At 44.7% G+C, this 19,106-nt stretch overlaps 1 protein-coding gene across 1 annotated transcript in view; it reads left to right on the top strand.

The window, feature by feature from the left end:
• DEPTOR (DEP domain containing MTOR interacting protein) overlaps nt 1-19,106 on the top strand; it is a 63,737-nt gene that overhangs the window by 24,496 nt on the left and 20,135 nt on the right. The window contains exons 5-6 of the mRNA XM_066624783.1: nt 3,757-3,935; nt 18,804-18,989. Coding sequence (XP_066480880.1) covers nt 3,757-3,935; nt 18,804-18,989 — 365 coding nt within the window. The remainder of the gene's footprint in view (nt 1-3,756; nt 3,936-18,803; nt 18,990-19,106) is intronic.

The raw sequence follows: 19,106 nt of genomic DNA, 5'->3' as shown, positions 1-19,106 counted from the left end.
GCCACTGCTGTGCCTCTTACCTTTCTCTCTCTGCTCATATCTACACTACAGTTTATCCACAGAGATGCAAAATGAATTGAGTAGTACACTGCTTAAATTTCCTGCACAAATTGAAAGCTGCTTTAATCATGATTCTCTGTGGACAGAGAATCACACTGTGTTCTTTGGTGGAACCTTGCTTACTTCATATTAGAAATTTTGAATGAGAACTGGTTCTATTTTAGTCCAGTGATAGTAATACCAATAAGGAACGTAATTGTGTGTGACTTGTCTTTCTCTGTGCGATGAGCTTTCATTCTTGCTCCGCACTGAAGCCTGGAAAATGTAATATCTGCAGGCACTGTAATCATGACAGCTTACTGTAGGAGTTCTGTGCCATTTCCAGGATTTCTGATTATCTGGGGCATTGAAGTCCCAGGTAATTTGATGAAATACCCAGCAGTATTCTTTAGGGAACAAATAATCTTGCGTTAAATGGGGAAGTAGCTGGAATGACTTAACAGACTTTTCCACTTCAAATACTCCCATGATGCTGTTTATCATCTGAGCCTATGCAAAAATTTGCTTAGTAATAGCAGATTCAGCTTTAACTATTTACATGTTAAAAAAAGATAAAATGATTACAGTGGACCCTCCTTATCCATGGGGTTGGCAACTGGCCCCCAGGCCAGAGTTTGGAGTCACCTGGCATAGAAGATTGAAGTAGGTCTCTTACAGTGTAATCCTGATACGAAAACTTTGATCAGATCCTTTGAATTGTGTCATTTGTGTATGACATCCATGGCTGATACAAAATAGTGGCACTCGTTGTTCCTTTGAATGCTATCATCTAGTCCTCTTGGAGGACTAGATCTTGGAGCAGCATGCTCCTATACAATACAGTCCAAAAATAGAATTATAGTGTAGGAGCATTTTGGTTGCTCTAGTACCGCATAGGTATTTTGTACTGGTAGTAATATACTTACATGTGATCATAACCAGCTCCTATCATCTTGCAGGTAGGCTTGTACCCTTAAATAATGAGCCACTTAACTCGAGACGCTTCTTCAGCCATTTTGTCAGGTTATCTGCAGTGTTTCTGTCAGGATAGGTGAAGCAGAAATATTGACTAGGAAACAAAATACAACTCTTTTAGATGTGCCCCATCACTAGAGCAGCATTTCTCAACATTTGTCCCCTGCCATACTGCTTCGCATGGTCAACCTACTGGAAGTACCACCGGGAATAACTGGCAATGATGTCATCACCAGACACTTCCAGATTGAGAGGCCAGACATGACACAACAAACACCAGGAAGGGTGGACTGCAGGACTTTTTTGAGCATGTAAAAAGCGCATGCTAGATCTCTGCCGGCCAGGCCAAGCATCCTACCACCATCTTGCTGGTCTCACTGCCAAGGGGTGGGGATCCAGAGATACAGGAAGCTGGACTAGATGGGCCTATGGCCTGATCCAGTGGGGCTGTTCTTATGTTCTTATGTTCTTATAAGAGTGGGCAGGAGGTCTGGTCTAGAGGGTAGAGCCTCCATTTGCCTGAAGATTAACATCCACAAGGTCGGCAGTTCGAGGCCACCGGCACCGTGCGACCTTGAAGCAGCTGGCAAGCTGCAGCTGAGCTGTTCCATCTGCTCGGAGCGTGGGAGGATGGAGGCCAGAATGTTAAACCAGATCGGAGCGTAACATCTTGAATGTGGTGGTTCTTGAAAGAGAGAACCTTCTTTCAATTTGTAAAAATCCCTGCGTGGATTTAATAAGCCTGCCTGTGTAAACCGCCTTGAATAAAGTCTTGAATAAAGACCAAGAAAGGCGGTATATAAATACTGTATATTATTATATATATATTATATTATTCTTATCTGGGGATCCCACAAGTACCACCATGCACCACCTCAAGTACCACCAGTGGTACAAATACCACTGTTTGAGAAACGCTGCTTGAGAGCAACCAAGAAACAGACCCCAGCATGGAGACAGGAGCAGGCTTGATTCTTTATAGTTGGGGCCACCAAGATACAAAATGAGTTTAGCCTTCACCCCAGAGGTACCCCTGAAGAGCCTCTTTGCTGTTGAACTTTATGCTGAGGCTTTCTTTGAGTTAAACATATGGTTTTAAGAAGGGAATAAGGGGAGCTCAATTATCACACCAGGGCTAGATCATGCAAAGTAAGTTAACTGGTAAACATTAAACTCTTATTTCCCTGTCTGGCTGTATTCACTGTTTGGATGTATCCCTATCTAGATTTTAAAAAACAAACAAACAAACAAACCAACAAACCAGGCATAGACAAGATAGTTTTTAATTACCTTTATTGAATTTTCACAGTTCTTTCAAATAGTATATGCCCCCTGGTAATAGCATTCTATCTCTCCCTTCCCTGTTAAGGTCAGAGCTCTGTTTAACATTTAAAACCTAGAACATTTTGTCCCTGCCAAAAACAGAGAAGTTATTAGCTGTCATCACAGTGCAAATGTGTAACTCCAGAGGCTTTTCTGTGAGGAACATGAATTAAAAGGGTAAGCAACCTGATATGCGATGCAAGCAACTAATTAGGTTTGGTCAATAAAGAAGTTTTGAATGGTTGCCGATTCTGTCTGCTTTTTGGCCTAAACTTAAATCCTCTCCTAGCTCAGAAAAAGGGACAGTTGGAAGTCCAATGATAAGAGTCTCCACTTCTTGTTGAAACAAGAGAATCTGGGAATGTTTAGGTTATGAAATAATGTAGAAAACAATCTAAAGATCAGAAACCTAACATGTAACTTCCCTTGCTGGTCTTGCTTTCCCCAAATCCTGCTTGTGAGATTAGTTTTCAACAAGATCCTAGGCATGTCTACTCAGAAGTAAGCCACTATGTTCAATGGTAAGTGTGTGTAGAATTGCAGCTGTCATCCAGGAGTTACACAGGGTTTACTTGCAGGAGGGTTGATGTGGGGTTGTTTGGGAGTACAGGTTGAGCCTCATTATTCAGTGGGTTCCCTTCCAAGCACTCATGTGGATGGCACAAATCACACTATAGCAAATCAATTTAAAAAACAAAGTTTCTTTGCTCCTGTGATTTAAAAACAGCCTTGCTGATCTTTGTGATGTAAGATAAGAGTCATTAAGAAGACAATTCATCAATCAGTTGTCCTCCAAGCGCTACAAAGGCGCTTCACTCAGTCTCTCTCTTCACCAATGCAAAGTGATCACCTTTCTTTCATGTGCTCAGGGGGAAGGGAGGGGTTGCCTGGAGAGAGAGTATTGATGGATTGTCAGCCAGCTGCCCCCTCTCTCCGTCTCTCTCATTAAGGAGGCTATTGTTAAAGGACTGCTCAGTTTTTTAAACTGATTTTAAAGGGGTGCATTTTTCCCCTTCTCCAGGGATCACCACATTCCTTCTCATTTGCAGTGGCCATTCGTGTTGTGTCAAATCCATGTATAAAAAATCTGTGTATAACAAGGCTGGACCTGTATGTGTTTGTCAGGAAGGTGCACAGTGCACTAGGGACTGAATCTGGAACTTCCTGTTTCCAAAGCCTGCAATTTACAATAAACCTGTGAATCCGTGCCCCCCTATCTTAGGGCATAAATCTTGAATTGTGTGCTGCTTCATTAAAGTTCTTAACAGCATTGCTACTGAAAGCAATCCTTTGGGTTGCTTATGGGCTCAGCCTGGATGAACTTGAAAGAATATAGTCTTGAAAATGTGAGTATATTTTCGCCATCTATTAACCCATATGTGTGTGTGGGCTTCTTACCCCTCTCTTCTTTCATCTCAGGCTGATGGGTACTGAAAATGCTCTTCTGCAAGCCAGAGAAGAAGAAGGAATCAAATATGAACGAACTTTCATGGCATCTCAGCTTATCGATTGGTTAATCCAGGAAGGAGAGGCCTCCACAAGGCCTGAAGCAGAACAACTGGGACGTAGACTCCTGGAGCATGGAATTCTACAGCATGGTGAGGAATTTATGCTGCTACAGAGAGATCTTTCTGCCTAGATGTGAAGAATCTCATACAGAAGCTATGGTTTTACACTGATTACATAATGTTTTTCAATTCTAAATGATGGGTATTAATAAAAATAGGTAAGGAGAGGGGAGGAAGAATGAGAAAGGGTATAATTTTATCCCAGGAGGTTCTTTCAGTCCTTGGTGGGCTACCATACATGATTGGCATTTGGCTTGGTAGGTTACAACTTATGTAGGCCTGAGACTGTTGAATCTGACATGTTGACACTAGTATCCTTTTGTGCAGCCTGTATTTTTCTGAGAGGCTTAAATCTCCCCCTTTCCCCCCTCCAAACCATGCTCAAGGAAGGTTGTGTGGTGGTTGATTTTTCTGTATTTGGAAAAGCTGTGATTCATCTTTCGGTACCAACTACTAACTGAGACCACAGTCCAACCAAGGTTAATTATAAGGAAGTCCAAAGTGAAACAATGGAATGGGATTTAGTCTTGACTGTTTATCTGAATCAGAACTGTGCTGGATTGTTGCCTGCGAATGTTTCTACTTTTTTATGGTAAAGTTTGATATTGACACACTTTCTCTATAGCTTGTAGACCGTACTGCTCAGTGCTTAATTATCCTATAACTGCTTATAGTATTTTATTTATTTATTTATTTACTTACTTACTTACTTACTTAGGGCACAGTTCTAACTTGCACTGGAAACAGACAGGCCAGCAGGTCTGTGCTGCATCCAGCGCAAGTTTGGGGCCAAAAGTGGCACAACCCGAGGCAAGGAGAAGCCTTTCCCTTTAACCCATGTCGCGCTGCAGTGGCCCCAATGGGTCTACTCGAATCTGCGCCACTGATGACTTGCATTGGCCCAAGTGAAGGGCCACATTGAGCCCTTAAAGGGGCAAATTTTAGATTTTTTTGTTGTTAGTTTCATTAAAGTGGATGTTGTTGTAGGCTGCCTCCCAGCTCACTCAATGTCACCCTTGGACAATATCAGTCCCTAGAAGGCATTGAACCACAACTGGCACTAACAGGTTTTGCTTTGGGTTTTTTTTCTAATACTTCTTCACCTTGGGACTGAAATAACTGCAGAGAGTCCTGCCAGCATGCATCCGAACTGTGCATGCTGCGGACTTATGATGTATAAGGTGCTCAAGCTGGATTAGATGGGCCTTTGTCCTGATCCAGTGGGGCTCTTCTTATGTGCTTATGGTGTTGCAATGGCAACCAATCAATACCCTCCATAGGTGAATCTTTCCCATTCCAGTTCAAAGCCACAGAACCCATTTTTTAAATTCCAGTGCTGGAACTGAAAAAAAAAACAACACAAACATATTTATAGAGCAAGAAAGCACTCTCTTCCACTCAAAATGGGACAGTCTCAGGGGTCCCCAAATTTGCTCATCATGGTAAGAATCTCTCTGCCCTCTGATAGAGCACCTTTGGCAGGGCATCCTGGGCCCCCCTCCCAGCTTGAAAGAGAGAGCTGGGATTCATGTACTGCGTTAAGACCCAGTGTGCTGTACTAGTTAATGTGATGGACTAGGAGTGGAGAGACACAAATTTAATTCCCTCTTAGTCATGAAGCTCACTGGACAGCAAGTGACTCATCATAACCCACCTCATGGTATTGTCCGAAGGTGGGGGAGAAGAACCATTTATGCAGTCCTGCAGTATTTGAAGGAGGGGGAGAAAGGGTATCATTTTATCCCAGTGCTGTCTTTTGAAAGAGCTCCAAGTCCTACAGAAGTGCAATGTGATATGGGAAAGCTTCACACCAGAGACAAAATCCCTCCTCTTCTCCTGGCAACCACAAAATTTGACTGGCTTCTCAGGCCATCATTTGGTTAATCCCACAGTGTTCTGATCCATTTTCTCCTGTAGATGCAATAATGGAAACAGAGTAGAACTGCATCCAAAGTAATTGTATGCAGGTCCCTTGTTCCAGTTTAATGTTAGCAATAGAGTGTTCGTATTGACTTCCCAAAGATTTAGGATGAATGCGTTTGGCATAAAGCCTGGTTAAAGCCTGAGGGCTAAGCCCTTTATTTGTAATACTTGGCCCGTAAAAGATTTTGTTTAAAGGAAGACTTTGTTTTCTTAAAGATTTCGTTGCCATTTTGCTAGAGCTTGAAAATTGTACTAACTGCACTCAGTTGAGACGGAATGGCTATGGCTTCAACTGTACTAAACAAATAAAACATCTGTTTTAATTACATCTGTGCATTTAGCAGGCCTAGCACAGCTAGAAAATTGGGACTCCCCCCCAAACTCCAAATTGCAGGCTTAATTTGAAACAACAGCTGTCTGCTGTTATCCCTGTATTTATCTGTTTATTGCAATCTGTATGAAGTCCACTCTGTTTTGCAAGTAAATACCATGTATCCGTTGGCAAGTTTATTTTAGTCTCTGAGGGCCAAACTGTTCTTAGTGGCTTGTATGTTCAGCACTGTCAATACCATTTCAATTAGTGCTAATTGGTGTTTCTGCCAAGGCCTGGCAGTCACTGAATGAAATCCTTGGCTGCAGACTGAGTAGAGAATAAAATACCTTTCGGCCCCAGAGGTCATCTTTACAAACCACCGTTATGGTTTGTAAAACAACTTGGCCACTCTTATTTGCTGAATAAGCATGAAGAATACTAAAATAAAGCTTCCTTCTCTGTTTAAGTCATGATCAGAGAACTGGAAGGGTTCTCAGTGTCATTTGTACTCCAAGTCCTAGTACTGAGGCATGAACCAAATTATCCAAAAGCTCCGGGTGTATACTAAAAACACCGCATAGCATTTATATAGCACTTTTGAACATTCGGTTCAAAGCGGTTTACATGTATTATTTTGATGTAGTTCTTGCAACAACGCTGTAAGGGGAGTATTATTATTTCAGTTCAAAAATTACAGAGATAGTGTCAAACCTGACCTCTCAGAGTATCATAATCCTAGGCTGGATATCCTCCAATGCTAAGGATATCCTCCTTCCTTATACATTATCCTTATCTGCCTTAGCATTGCCCCATTTCCCCAGACCAGATTGTTTTTCTTCAGATGATCAAAAGATCATATTAAGCTTTTGGTATTGCCTTATCTGGTGAACATGTATGTTGACCATGTCCCTACTGGGTGGATCCTGCTCTACATAGCTGATTTTAAGCTAGTAGAAGAGCCCTGTTGATACAAAATTCAAGGAAAAAGCTACATTAGAACTCTGCTCTTGTGCATGCTGGCTTTCTGTAAAGTTTTTGACTGATGCTAAGCATCCACCATCCTTTTGAACTCAATAGGAGCCATTGAGAAGTGACTCTGCTCCATCTGCATAGCTTCATCTACATCAGTGGCTCCCAACCTGTGGTTCATGGACCTTGAGAAGTTCTCCGTGAGGTCTCAGAAAAAAGTTCTTCTGTCACTTCCAGCATCTCACCGAGTGAGTTCTTCCCCATGGAGCACCAGAGAGGGTGGAGAATGAATTGCCCTCAGCCACAGCTGGCACTTCCAGCATCTTGCCAAGTGAGCACTCCCCCAAGGACAAAGAGGACAGACTGCCCGCAGCTGGCACTGGAGTTCCCATTCTGTGCCCTCTCTGGTAGTCTTCGGGGAAGTACTTACTTGCCAAGATGTTTCTCCATGGACCACCTCAGAGGGCAGAGAATGGGCTGCCCACAGCTGCAGTTGGTACTCCTCCATGGACTACCAAATTTAATTGCATGCATGGGTGCATAGGGGGTTGCATGTGGTCCATGATGATTCAAATTTTTGCCTCAGTGGTCAGCAGGCTCCTAAAAGTTGGAAACCACTGATCTACATAGATCCTCGCCCTGAATTCTGTTGTGTGATGTTAGACTATTACAGAACACTGCTATGATCTATGACAGGGGTCTTCAAACCCGGGCCCGGGGGCCAGATGCGGCCCGCAGCAAGCCTCTTTCTGGCCCACGGCCAGCTTCTTGTTCCCTGAAAGCCTCTGGCCCGCTCAACTGAACATAACCAGAACTGTACTCTGATTGTGTCTGGAGGGTGTTTTGAGGGCCAGAGAGGTTGAATGAAGGAGCCCATTCATTCATTTATTCACTCATCTAAGTTCCATCTCTAATTTATTTATTTAAATTTTATATTTAAATTTTTTTCCGGCCCTCCACATCACACCAGATATTTGATGCGGCCATCTGGTCAAAAAGTTTGTGGAGGCCCCTGATCTATGATACACATAGTCTAGCAAAGACCTGTCAACTGTTGAAAGGGAGATGAAGGATAGCAGTGCTCTCCTCCACCAAACCTGCAGCTGCCTTCAGAATGGGGAGCAGCAACATTGACACATGTCATCATGTAGTCAAATGATAGGGCTGGGGGTAAAATTTTACACTTACTGCTGCTAAATGAAGTGTTTTTGCTTTTAGCCAAAGGAATGATTGGCAACCATTCACTTTTATGGAGAAATGTAAAAAGGGGACATGGTGTCTCCCCCTTCTGGGGGCATGCTTGGGGTGGGGATGGACCTGTTTTCTGTCCTTGGTAACTGCTAAGAAATAATTTAGTTTGCTCTGGCCCATATAGCCTAATTCTAGCATTTGTTCCTTAGGAATAGAAACGTACAATGGAATATTAGGAGAGTGGGATGTAATATTGGCAGCTGGCTTTGATATAGAGATACACAGCAGTAATTGAATGTCTGGATTTTCAGTTTCGCAACTACAGTATTCTGAACTGATGCCACTAGAAGAGCACATTTGCAGATGCTAGATTAGCTCCAAAGACTGAAAGCCTTTGAAAAGATTGGGAAAAGATCCTCTGCCATAGAGGAAGTCCATGTCAGATGTTTTCATCTTGCAGTGTTTAGATTAGTCTGGAGAAAAATTGGAAGCAAAACCCCTCTGCTGTTTGATTCTGCAGGGTAGTGTGTGATGCTTGGAGGCTATGCATGGTTAAAGATGCGCATTGAATGTAAAAATCAGACCCTCTCCCTGTAAAAAAGGTCAACGCTGCTCAGAAGGTCAACACTGTAGGAATTTTAAGGATGCAGAAGAAACGATTGCATGCTTTTAACATTTGGTCCGTTGATGGATACATGGATAGGAGATTTGCAAACAGAATGGCCACATGGTGCAAAAGCAGTAGAGTTTTCCATAACAATTACTGTTTAATATAGTGATTTATTTGAGATCTGTTGTTTAAACAGTCCTTGGGAGATTCTCCAGAAGTTAGGTAAAGGGGAGAAATACACTGGACTTGATTCAGCCATTTGCCCTGGGAGTTGGGCCAAGTCTGAAAATAATGTAGACATAGAAACGGAATATTCAGTAGATGCGGGGAGAGGAGAAGAGAGTTAAGATTCAGATGGCAAATAGGTTTTCTTGTAGAGATATAGTCTTTAGTAGACAGGGAATAATAGCCAATCTGGTAAACATGGGAAATATGTTTTGACCAGGGCTGACCTGCCCATGATGCCAACTGAAAAGTTGGCATCGAGTGTCAAGTTGGAGGGATGCAGCAAACTGATGAGGGATGCCCAGCCCCCATATCTGAAGGAACTTCCAGCATGCTATGCTCATCCTCTTTATTTCAAAGGAGCAAACCTGGGCAAAGTTTGGTGTCTACCTGAGGCCGCACCAGAGCTCCAGATGAAGGGATGGGAGGGTGACTCTAGATTGCCTTGCCCTACATGCCCACCCAGTTGCTTTCCTAAGCATAGAATACATTGAAGGGTGACAAAGTTTGGTGCTGCCTCTGGTAGCAGCCAGACTTTGCCCAGGTTCACTCCTGACTTTTTTTAAAAAACTGAAGGAACTGGGGGTAGCTTGTTATTATGAACTTAGGAACTGGTGGAAGGGGAGAAGAGGTTGCTTAATCCTTTTCCTTCCAGCCATTTCCCACTCAAATTACCCCTGCAATATCTCACTGCAGAAGAAAATATACAGTGTCACCTACAGGTGGAATAGCAAGTGGGGGGACAATTTTGAGTGGAAACATGGCAGGAAATAAAAGGGTTAAACAGGCTCTCCTGCCCACCACTCTTTTGGCTTCTATTGCAGTTCCGTTCTTCTATGAGGTGGCTTTTCAGTTAAAAAAAAAATACCAAGAGAATCTTCATGAGTCTCCCATATAATGTCTAGTAAGATCCAGGTCTACAGAGCTTGCGTCCTGAGTACACTTCTGTACTGCAGCGAGTCATGGACTCTTCGCTCACAACAGGAGAGGAAACTGAGCGCTTTCCACATGCGCTGCCTCCGACCCATCCTCGGTATCACCTGGCAGGACAAAGTTCCAAACAACACAGTCCTGGAACGTGCTGGAATCCCTAGCATGTATTCACTGCTGAAACAGAGACGCCTGCGTTGGCTTGGTCATGTCGTGAGAATGGATGATGGCCGGATCCCAAAGGATCTCCTCTATGGAGAACTCGTGCAAGGAAAGCGCCCTACAGGTAGACCACAGCTGCGATACAAGGACATCTGCAAGAGGGATCTGAAGGCCTTAGGGATGGACCTCAACAAGTGGGAAACCCTGGCCTCTGAGCGGCCCGCTTGGAGGCAGGCTGTGCAGCATGGCCTTTTCCAGTTTGAAGAGACACTTTGCCAACAGTCTGAGGCTAAGAGGCAAAGAAGGAAGGCCCATAGCCAGGGAGACAGACCAGGGACAGACTGCACTTGCTCCCGGTGTGGAAGGGATTGTCACTCCCGGATTGGCCTTTTCAGCCACACTAGACGCTGTGCCAGAACCACCTTTCAGAGCGCGATACCATAGTCTTTCGAGACTGAAGGTTGCCAATACACATAGCCTTTGGTGTACAATGTGATGTGAGAATGAGACAAACAAATGTCTAGAAATGTATATCCAGCAGGCATGCTAATCAGAGAGCCCCAATTGGCTACAAGCTCCTTGTCAAGTACATACTTGGACACAAACCTGGATGCACTGCCATGTAGTGTGTGAAATGGGCCAAGGTCCAAGAATCTGAAACATTGAAATATTGTACCTGTTCCACTGAATGGGGCTATTTGGAATGTGCTCAAGAAGTGAAGTAGGAGGGAGAAGCAACACAAGAATCTACAGAGTTTCAGAATTGGAGATTGCTAAGGTGAGCTGGTGGGGACGGAAGACAAGTGGTCTGCATAGAGGCAAGGGGAATGGAGAGAGAGAGAGAGAAACTTGGTAACTAAGCTTTGACTGGTGGTTGTAGAGGCATAGGCTGAAGTTTTGTGGGGGTTGTTCCCTGTTGTTAAATATTTTCAAAATTATGAGATCACATAATTTACTTACTTACTGCATACATGATGCCAGACACCATCCATTAATTGGTGTAATTAAAATCTTAGAACTGGGAAATGAATTGCTACGAAATGTAACATCCTCTGCAATTTCAATTTTAAAACAATTCTGTTTCACAAAGGCCTGGGGAGGAATTGGAAAGCATTGCTTGGTGTGAAGAGCCAATAAAGTTGGCACTGAGCTTGCAATATCATAAAAACGGAATCCCCTTAAGATGGAGTGATCCTGGCTGTTGTGAAGCACTTTAATAATGATAATGGCATATGGCAGAGAGTATGTAGGCCTGATGGTTGTTACTTGGAATCATGCAAATATGGTTGTTTGGCAACCTTCAGTCTCAAAAGACTATGGTATAAGCCCACAGCACCCAGTATTCCCAGGCAGTCTCCCATCCAAGTTCTAACCAGGCCTGAGGCTGCTTAGCTTCTAAGATCAGACAAGATCATGCATGTGCAAGGTAACAGTTGCTACTTCAAATATGGCTTCTGCTATCTTTGTCCATCTTAATTTGAGTCTAACAACATGTCCCAGGGAAGTAAAGATTCAGGAGTTAAAATGTTCTGATCCTGTTGTGAAATGGGTAGTATAGTCTACATTGAGGAATCTTTTGCATAAATCTCAATGAGCATGTTGCTTATTTTTTGGACAGGTATCGATCATTCCCTCTGCTATGCTCTATGTACAAGAAAGTCCCTCATGGACATTCCCTTAAAGGCCTCATCAGACACTATGGATTTTCTGCCTAGAAGACAAGCTTTTGTGCATGTGGGTAATCATGGGAATGCCATGTGGAAACTAGATCCTACTAGATGTGCAATGATCCCACAAGAGCTTGACCTGATAATGTATCAGTAGTCAGCTTGAGCAAATAATAATAATAATAATAACAATAATAATAATAATAGAATTTGTCTTTGGCTTCTGCTGGAGACGACAGAGTCGGTGCATAAGCACTGATGAGAGTGACAGGTCCTGCTGATGACTGGAGCTGCAGGAACAAAATTCTTTCACTTCCCACAGTAGGTGGGATGATGGATTTCAGCAGGGTATTTCTGACCGCAAAGCCAACGCCATGTTCCCTGGTTTCGTTTGGTGGTTTTCCCTGCCAGAAAAATGAGAAATTTCTCTCCTTGACAGATCCGGAATCTGGCAGCCTAGTCTCTTGAAGGGCGACGATGTCCATCTGCAATCTGCTCAGCTCCATGTCGATGACAGCTGTTTTGCGTGCGTCGTCTATTTCTTGCAGGTCATCAGAGAAGCCAGGTGTCATTGTCCTAACATTCCAGGTGCCCAGCTTTAGGGCAGTAGTTTTCAATTTTCTGTTGCATGGTGCAGAGTTGTTGATCCCCTTGTTGGTTTTCACCCTAAACCCCACGCACCCCATGAGGTTAATGGACCGTGGCGAGGCAACACCTTACTGGCTGGGGACTGCCCAGCTTAAGGCGGGCGGTAGCTGCCCAATGAGATGCAATGATCTCTCCCACCACTGTCAAGAAAATCCCTGTAAAAGAGCCATTGTTCATCCTCGGCGATTTAAGTGCTAGAGTTGGTGCTGATAACAGCTCATGGCCCACTTGCTTAGGTCAGTTTGGCACTGGGAGGATGAACGAAAATGGCCAACGCCTGCTAGAGTTTTGCTGTCATCACGGTCTCTGTGTCAGCAACACATTCTTCAACACAAAGCCCCAACATAGAGTCTCTTGGAGACATCGAAGATCAAAGCACTGGCACCAGCTCGACCTGATCCTCACCAGACGCTCCAGCCTTCCCAGCATCAAGATCACACGCAGTTATCATGGTGCTGCCTGCGACACTGACCACTCCCTGGTGTGCAGCAGAGTGAAACTGCAAACAAAGCGACTGTATCACACGAAAAAGGAAGGAAGACCTCGCATTGATACCAGCAAGACCCGGGATCAGAGAAAAGTGGAGGAATTTGCACAAGCGCTTGAGGAATCTCTTCCAGGCCCGGCCGACGCAAACGCATCCAACAGATGGGAACATTTCAAGAATACCGTTTACAACACCGCCTTGTCCATATTCGGCAAGAAGACCAACAAGGCGGCAGACTGGTTTGAAGCCCACTCTGAGGAGTTGACACTAGTCATTGAGGAAAAGAGGAGAGCTCAAGCAGCATACAAGGCCTGTCCCAGTGAGCGCAACCTGCAGGTCCTCCGAACTGCTTGCAGCAAAGTCCAACAGACTGCCAGGAGATGTGCTAACGACTACTGGCTCCAGCTCTGTTCCGAGATACAGATAGCAGCTGACACGGGCAACTTCAAGGGGATGTATGATGGTATCAAGCAGGCCCTAGGTCCAACACAGAGGAAAATTGCCCCTCTGAAGTCTGCCACAGGCAAGGTCATCCAGGATCGGGCGCAGCAGATGGAACACTGGGTGCAGCACTACTCTGAGCTATATTCCAGAGAAAATGTAGTCACCGAAGAAGCACTGAACAGCATTGAGTGCCTGCCTGTGCTGGAAGAGCTTGACAGTGAACCAACCCTAGAAGAACTTCCCGTGGCCCTGGACTCCCTTGCCTTTGGCAAGGCACCTGGAAAAGACAGCATCCCTGCTGAAGTCCTAAAATGCTGCAAAGAGATCATCGTCACTGAGCTGCATGAAATCCTCTGTCTCTGCTGGAGAGAAGGTGGAGTACCTCAAGACATGAGGGATGCAAACATCATCACGCTGTACAAGAACAAAGGTGACAGGGGTGACTGCAACAACTACCGCGGCATCTCTCTCCTTAGCGTTGTAGGAAAGCTGTTTGCCCGAGTTGTACTAAAGAGGCTCCAGGTACTTGCAGAGAGCGTCTATCCAGAATCGCAGTGTGGATTCCGAGCCAACAGGTCCACCACTGATATGGTATTCTCCCTTAGACAACTGCAGGAGAAATGCAGGGAACAACGACAGCCACTCTTTATAGCCTTCATAGATCTCACAAAGGCTTTCGACCTGGTCAGCAGAGACGGCCTCTTCAAGATTCTCCCCAAGATTGGATGTCCACCCAGGCTCCTCAGCATCATCAGATCTTTCCACAAGGACATGAAGGGCACTGTTGTCTTCGATGGCTCCACATCAGACTCTTTTGACATCCGAAGCGGAGTGAAGCAGGGCTGTGTTCTTGCACCAACCTTGTTTGGGATTTTCTTCGCTGTCCTGCTGAAGCAGGCCTTTGGAACTGCAACAGAAGGCATCTATCTCCGGACCAGATCAGACGGAAAGCTCTTCAACCTCTCCAGACTGAGAGCAAAATCCAAAGTCCAGCTGAAATGTCTGCGTGACTTCCTCTTTGCCGACGATGCAGCTGTCACTACCCACTCTGCCAAAGATCTCCAGCAGCTCATGGATCGTTTTAGCAAGGCCTGCCAAGATTTTGGACTGACAATCAGCCTGAAGAAAACACAGGTCATGGTTCAGGATGTGGACTCACCTCCCTGCATTACAATCTCTGAGCATGAACTGGAGGTTGTCCATGACTTTGTGTACCTTGGCTCAACGATCTCCGACACTCATTCTCTCAATACCGAGCTAAACAAGCGCATCGGTAAAGCAGCTACCACGTTTTCCAGACTCACAAAGAGAGTCTGGTCCAACAAGAAGCTGACGGAACATACCAAGATCCAGGTCTACAGAGCTTGCGTCCTGAGTACACTTCTGTACTGCAGCGAGTCATGGACACTTCGCTCACAACAGGAGAGGAAACTGAGTGCTTTCCACATGCGCTGCCTTCGACGCATCCTCGGCATCACCTGGCAGGACAAAGTTCCAAACAACACAGTCCTGGAACGTGCTGGAATCCCTAGCATGTATTCACTGCTGAAACAGAGACGCCTGCGTTGGCTTGGTCATGTCGTGAGAATGGATGATGGCCGGATCCCAAAGGATCTCCTCTATGGAGAACTCGTGCAAGGAAAGCGCCCTACAGGTAGACCACAGCTGCGATACAAGGACATCTGCAAGAGGGATCTGAAGGCCTTAGGGATGGACCTCAACAAGTGGGAAACCCTTGCCTCTGAGCGGCCCGCTTGGAGGCAGGCTGTGCAGCATGGCCTTTCCCAGTTTGAAGAGACACTTTGCCAACAGTCTGAGGCTAAGAGGCAAAGAAGGAAGGCCCATAGCCAGGGAGACAGACCAGGGACAGACTGCACTTGCTCCCGGTGTGGAAGGGATTGTCACTCCCGGATTGGCCTTTTCAGCCACACTAGACGCTGTGCCAGAACCACCTTTCAGAGCGCGATACCATAGTCTTTCGAGACTGAAGGTTGCCAATACAAATAATAATAATAATAATAATAATAATAATAATAATAATAATACAGGTATTTATATACCGCCTTTCTTGTTTGTCAGATTTCGCCTCAGACTTTAATTCAAGGCGGTTTACATAAGCAGGCTGTTCTAAATCCCTGTAGGGATTTTTACAATTGAAGAAGGTTCTGTCTTTCAAGAACCACAACATTTCAGATGGATCTTTTATGATCTGGTATCACATTCTGGCCTCCAGTTTCCTCCCACGCAGGCTGACAAGCAGCTCCTTCATATCTCACTTGAAGGGCAGCCAAAGAGCAGGTGGAATAACTCGGCTAGGCCTGTCAGCTGCTTCAAGGTATCGCCATTCACAGTGCCGGTGGCCTCGAACTGGCAACCTTCGGATGTTATCATCAGGCAAACGGAGGCTCTACCCTCTAGACCAGACCTCCTGCCCAAATGTAGTCAGCATGTTCATGGGAACATTGAGTTGTAAATGCATGAAGCTCCTTTTCCATGAATTGCAAGTTGCTATTTTCCTATTCACAGTAGTGGAGCCACAATCTCATGTGAGTTTACAGCTCTGACATGCACACATGTGTCAGCAACTTGTGTGAATTCTTAAGAACAAAGAAACAGCCATGATGAATCAGACCAGGGTTCATCTAGTCCAGCGTTCTGCTCCATACAACGGCCAGCCAGATGCTTCTGAAATACCCACAAGTAGAGCAAACTTCTATAGGCTTCTCTCACCATTATTTCCTATAAAAGGTATTCATTAGTGTACTACTTTCTACATGCAAGTTCTGCATAGCCATCATTACTAGTTACTATTGATAGAATTTGTCTAAGCCAGTAGTTCTCAAACTTTTTAGCCCAGGAGCCACTTTTTAGAATGACAGTCTGTCAGGACCCACTGGAAGTGTTGTCATTAACCTGGAAGTGATGCCGTGGCCAGAAGTAACATCATCACTTTTTTTAACAATCCTAGGCTGCCATCCTATCTACACTTACCCAGGAGTAAGCCCCATTGACTATCATTGTTAAAAGCACATACATTGTAGCCTGTTAAAAGTACAGATCTCCTTAAATGCAGTTACATACTAAGAATATAAGAGCCCTTCTGCATCAGGCCAAAGGCCCATCTAGTCCAACTTCCTGTATCTCACAGTGGCCCACCAAATGCTTCAGGGAGCACACAAGACAGCAAGACACAACCTGCATCCTGGTGCCCTCCCCTGTATCTGGCAATCTGAGGTAGTCTACCTCTGAAACCAGGAGCTTGCACATACCTACCATGACTTGTAACCTGTGATGTACTTTTCCTCCAGAAATTTGTCCAATTCCCTCTTAAAGGCATCTAGGCAAGATGCTGTCACTTCTTCCTGTGGCAAGGAGTTCCACAGAATAATTACAGTAATTACTATGTTGGCATCAATTCTAGCAAACTAAAAACAAAATATTGAAATGAATGGGGACCTATCTGAAATTGGCTCGCGACCCACCTAGTGAGTCCCAGCCCACAATTTGAGAAACAGTGGTGTAAGCCTTCTAGCTGCCATCACCACATCCTGTGGCAGTAAATTCCATTATTTTATAAATCAATTATGCTATTTGTAGAGTAGTACTTTTACTTTTTTGCATCAGTGGGAACCAACTCTCAGTCTGCATTGGTTTGTAACAAACATTTAAGTTGCTCCATCCTATCTGTTTCATGTATTGTAGATATTAGCCCAGATGCCTGAAATTTAGCAGAAGTGAACATTCACAAATTACTGTTAGGATCATAGGAAGTTGCCGTACACAGTCATAGTAGTTAGCTCACTATTGTCAACATGAACCGAAAGTGACTTTTAAGGATCTCAACAGGAATTCTTCTCTGTCTTGATCCTGAAATCTCCTGCATGCAAAACATGTGATCCGTCACTGGGCTACTGCCGTTCCATAAATGTGATGAAGCCAGACAAACCTAACAAACACCTGAACACCAAAATGTTGGCATACTTCAGTCTTGGAAGACTATGGTATCGCGCTCTGAAAAGTGGTGCTGGAACAGAGTGTCCTCTCCAGTGCGCGAAGCCTGGGTAAAGTAGATATGGAGGATAGACTGTTACCCATGCAGCAAATCCCCCCTCTCCACGTTGCTGAAATGGTCCAATGGAAAGGCAGAAGCCAATACGGTTGGTTTCAGTGGCGTAGCAAGAGTTGCCAGAACGTGACTGTGTTCAGCCATGAACTGCCTCAGGGACTCAGGCTCTGGATTTAGCCTCGAGGTTGACTCCTGAAGCCTTTTCCATAACTGGATGTAGCCACAAGACAGTGGAGGTTTTGGGATCAGAGTTTTCCTTCTCTCAGATGAGCTGCCTTCCCAGGCTAATGAGTCCCGTCTATCCGGTGGCTGTTTAGTTGCCTCTTACGACAAGTACAGCCAAACTGAGGGCCTATTCAACCAAAATGTTGACAGTCACTTAAATGTAATTGTCCTCATTTGCTGACACATAGATATTTTGCCTATCTTTCGACGCTCACAGCATCATCACCAAGAATGACAATGTTCATCACATTTTGACCATGTACTAGAAAATAAATAAACTTAACCCTGGTTTTTACTTCAGGTTCCTCCCTCTTTTTTAATAATGCCAACACACACCTTTCTCTTATTAGTTACAGGGCACAATCCTAACCAACTTTCCAGCACTGACCTAGCCACATTGCAGCCCCAAGGAAAGGTAACAAACATGCCCTTACCTTGAGGATGTCCCCTTGACTGCCTCCCCACTGTAGGATGCAGTGTATGCCACATTGGCACAGCTATGTCAGTGTTGGAAAGTTGGGTAGGATTGCGCCCACAATGCATCAAGCAAATGGAAGCCCGTCTTTCCTATGGCCCAAGGTGCTCAGAACTGTGACTTTACAAACTGGTGGTGCTCAGCAGTGCTTGGTGGTTTGACCATGCCTATATTTTGATTTGCACTGCAGTTATTCCTGAGTGCACAGTTGGGCCTGGAACTTGTTCTCAGCAAAAGAACATGTTGTACAAAGGTGTTTATGTAATGTAGAGAGATTGTTATTCTTGGCTGCATCCATGTTCTCAATCCTGGCACAGCACCTTTCCAGAAGTTATCATAGTTGGATCGTAGTTGGATTGAGAGCACACCTGTTCCAAAGAAGCTACCGCTGCCTTAAGGGCAAGGAGTGGAATAGAGTTGGTATGTCTAATGAGATAGGTACCAGAATAAGCACATCAGTGAGGACGCTTGCATCATCCCAAGGCACGCTGGCCCCAACCTGATTTTTTTTATATTTGACGAATTGAACCTTTCCAATCTTGCTCTCATTCCTTCTTTCCCAGTGTCGAACAAGCACCATTTTCTAGACAGCAACCTGCTCTACCAGTTCCGAATGAATTTTCGGCGGAGGAGGCGGTTGATGGAGCTGCTCACTGAGAGGTCCCGCATGATCCCAGAGAGCCATGACAGTCCCTTCTGCCTGCGAAAGCAGAATCATGACAACAAAAAACACACAAGTTTTCTCTCAGGTATTTGTTTGGTTCGAACTAAAGACCTTCACGGTAACCCTGAGTCTCAGGGCAGATAAAAGCCTTCGTAAAATTAATAGTAGTGTACAGGTCCGACCTCCTAATCTGCATATTTGA

The sequence above is a fragment of the Tiliqua scincoides genome, chromosome 4, assembly GCF_035046505.1.
Source record: "Tiliqua scincoides isolate rTilSci1 chromosome 4, rTilSci1.hap2, whole genome shotgun sequence".
Classification (NCBI taxonomy): domain Eukaryota; kingdom Metazoa; phylum Chordata; class Lepidosauria; order Squamata; family Scincidae; genus Tiliqua; species Tiliqua scincoides.
Note: the sequence above shows the minus strand (reverse complement) of the source record. Positions and strands in the feature narration are given on the sequence as shown.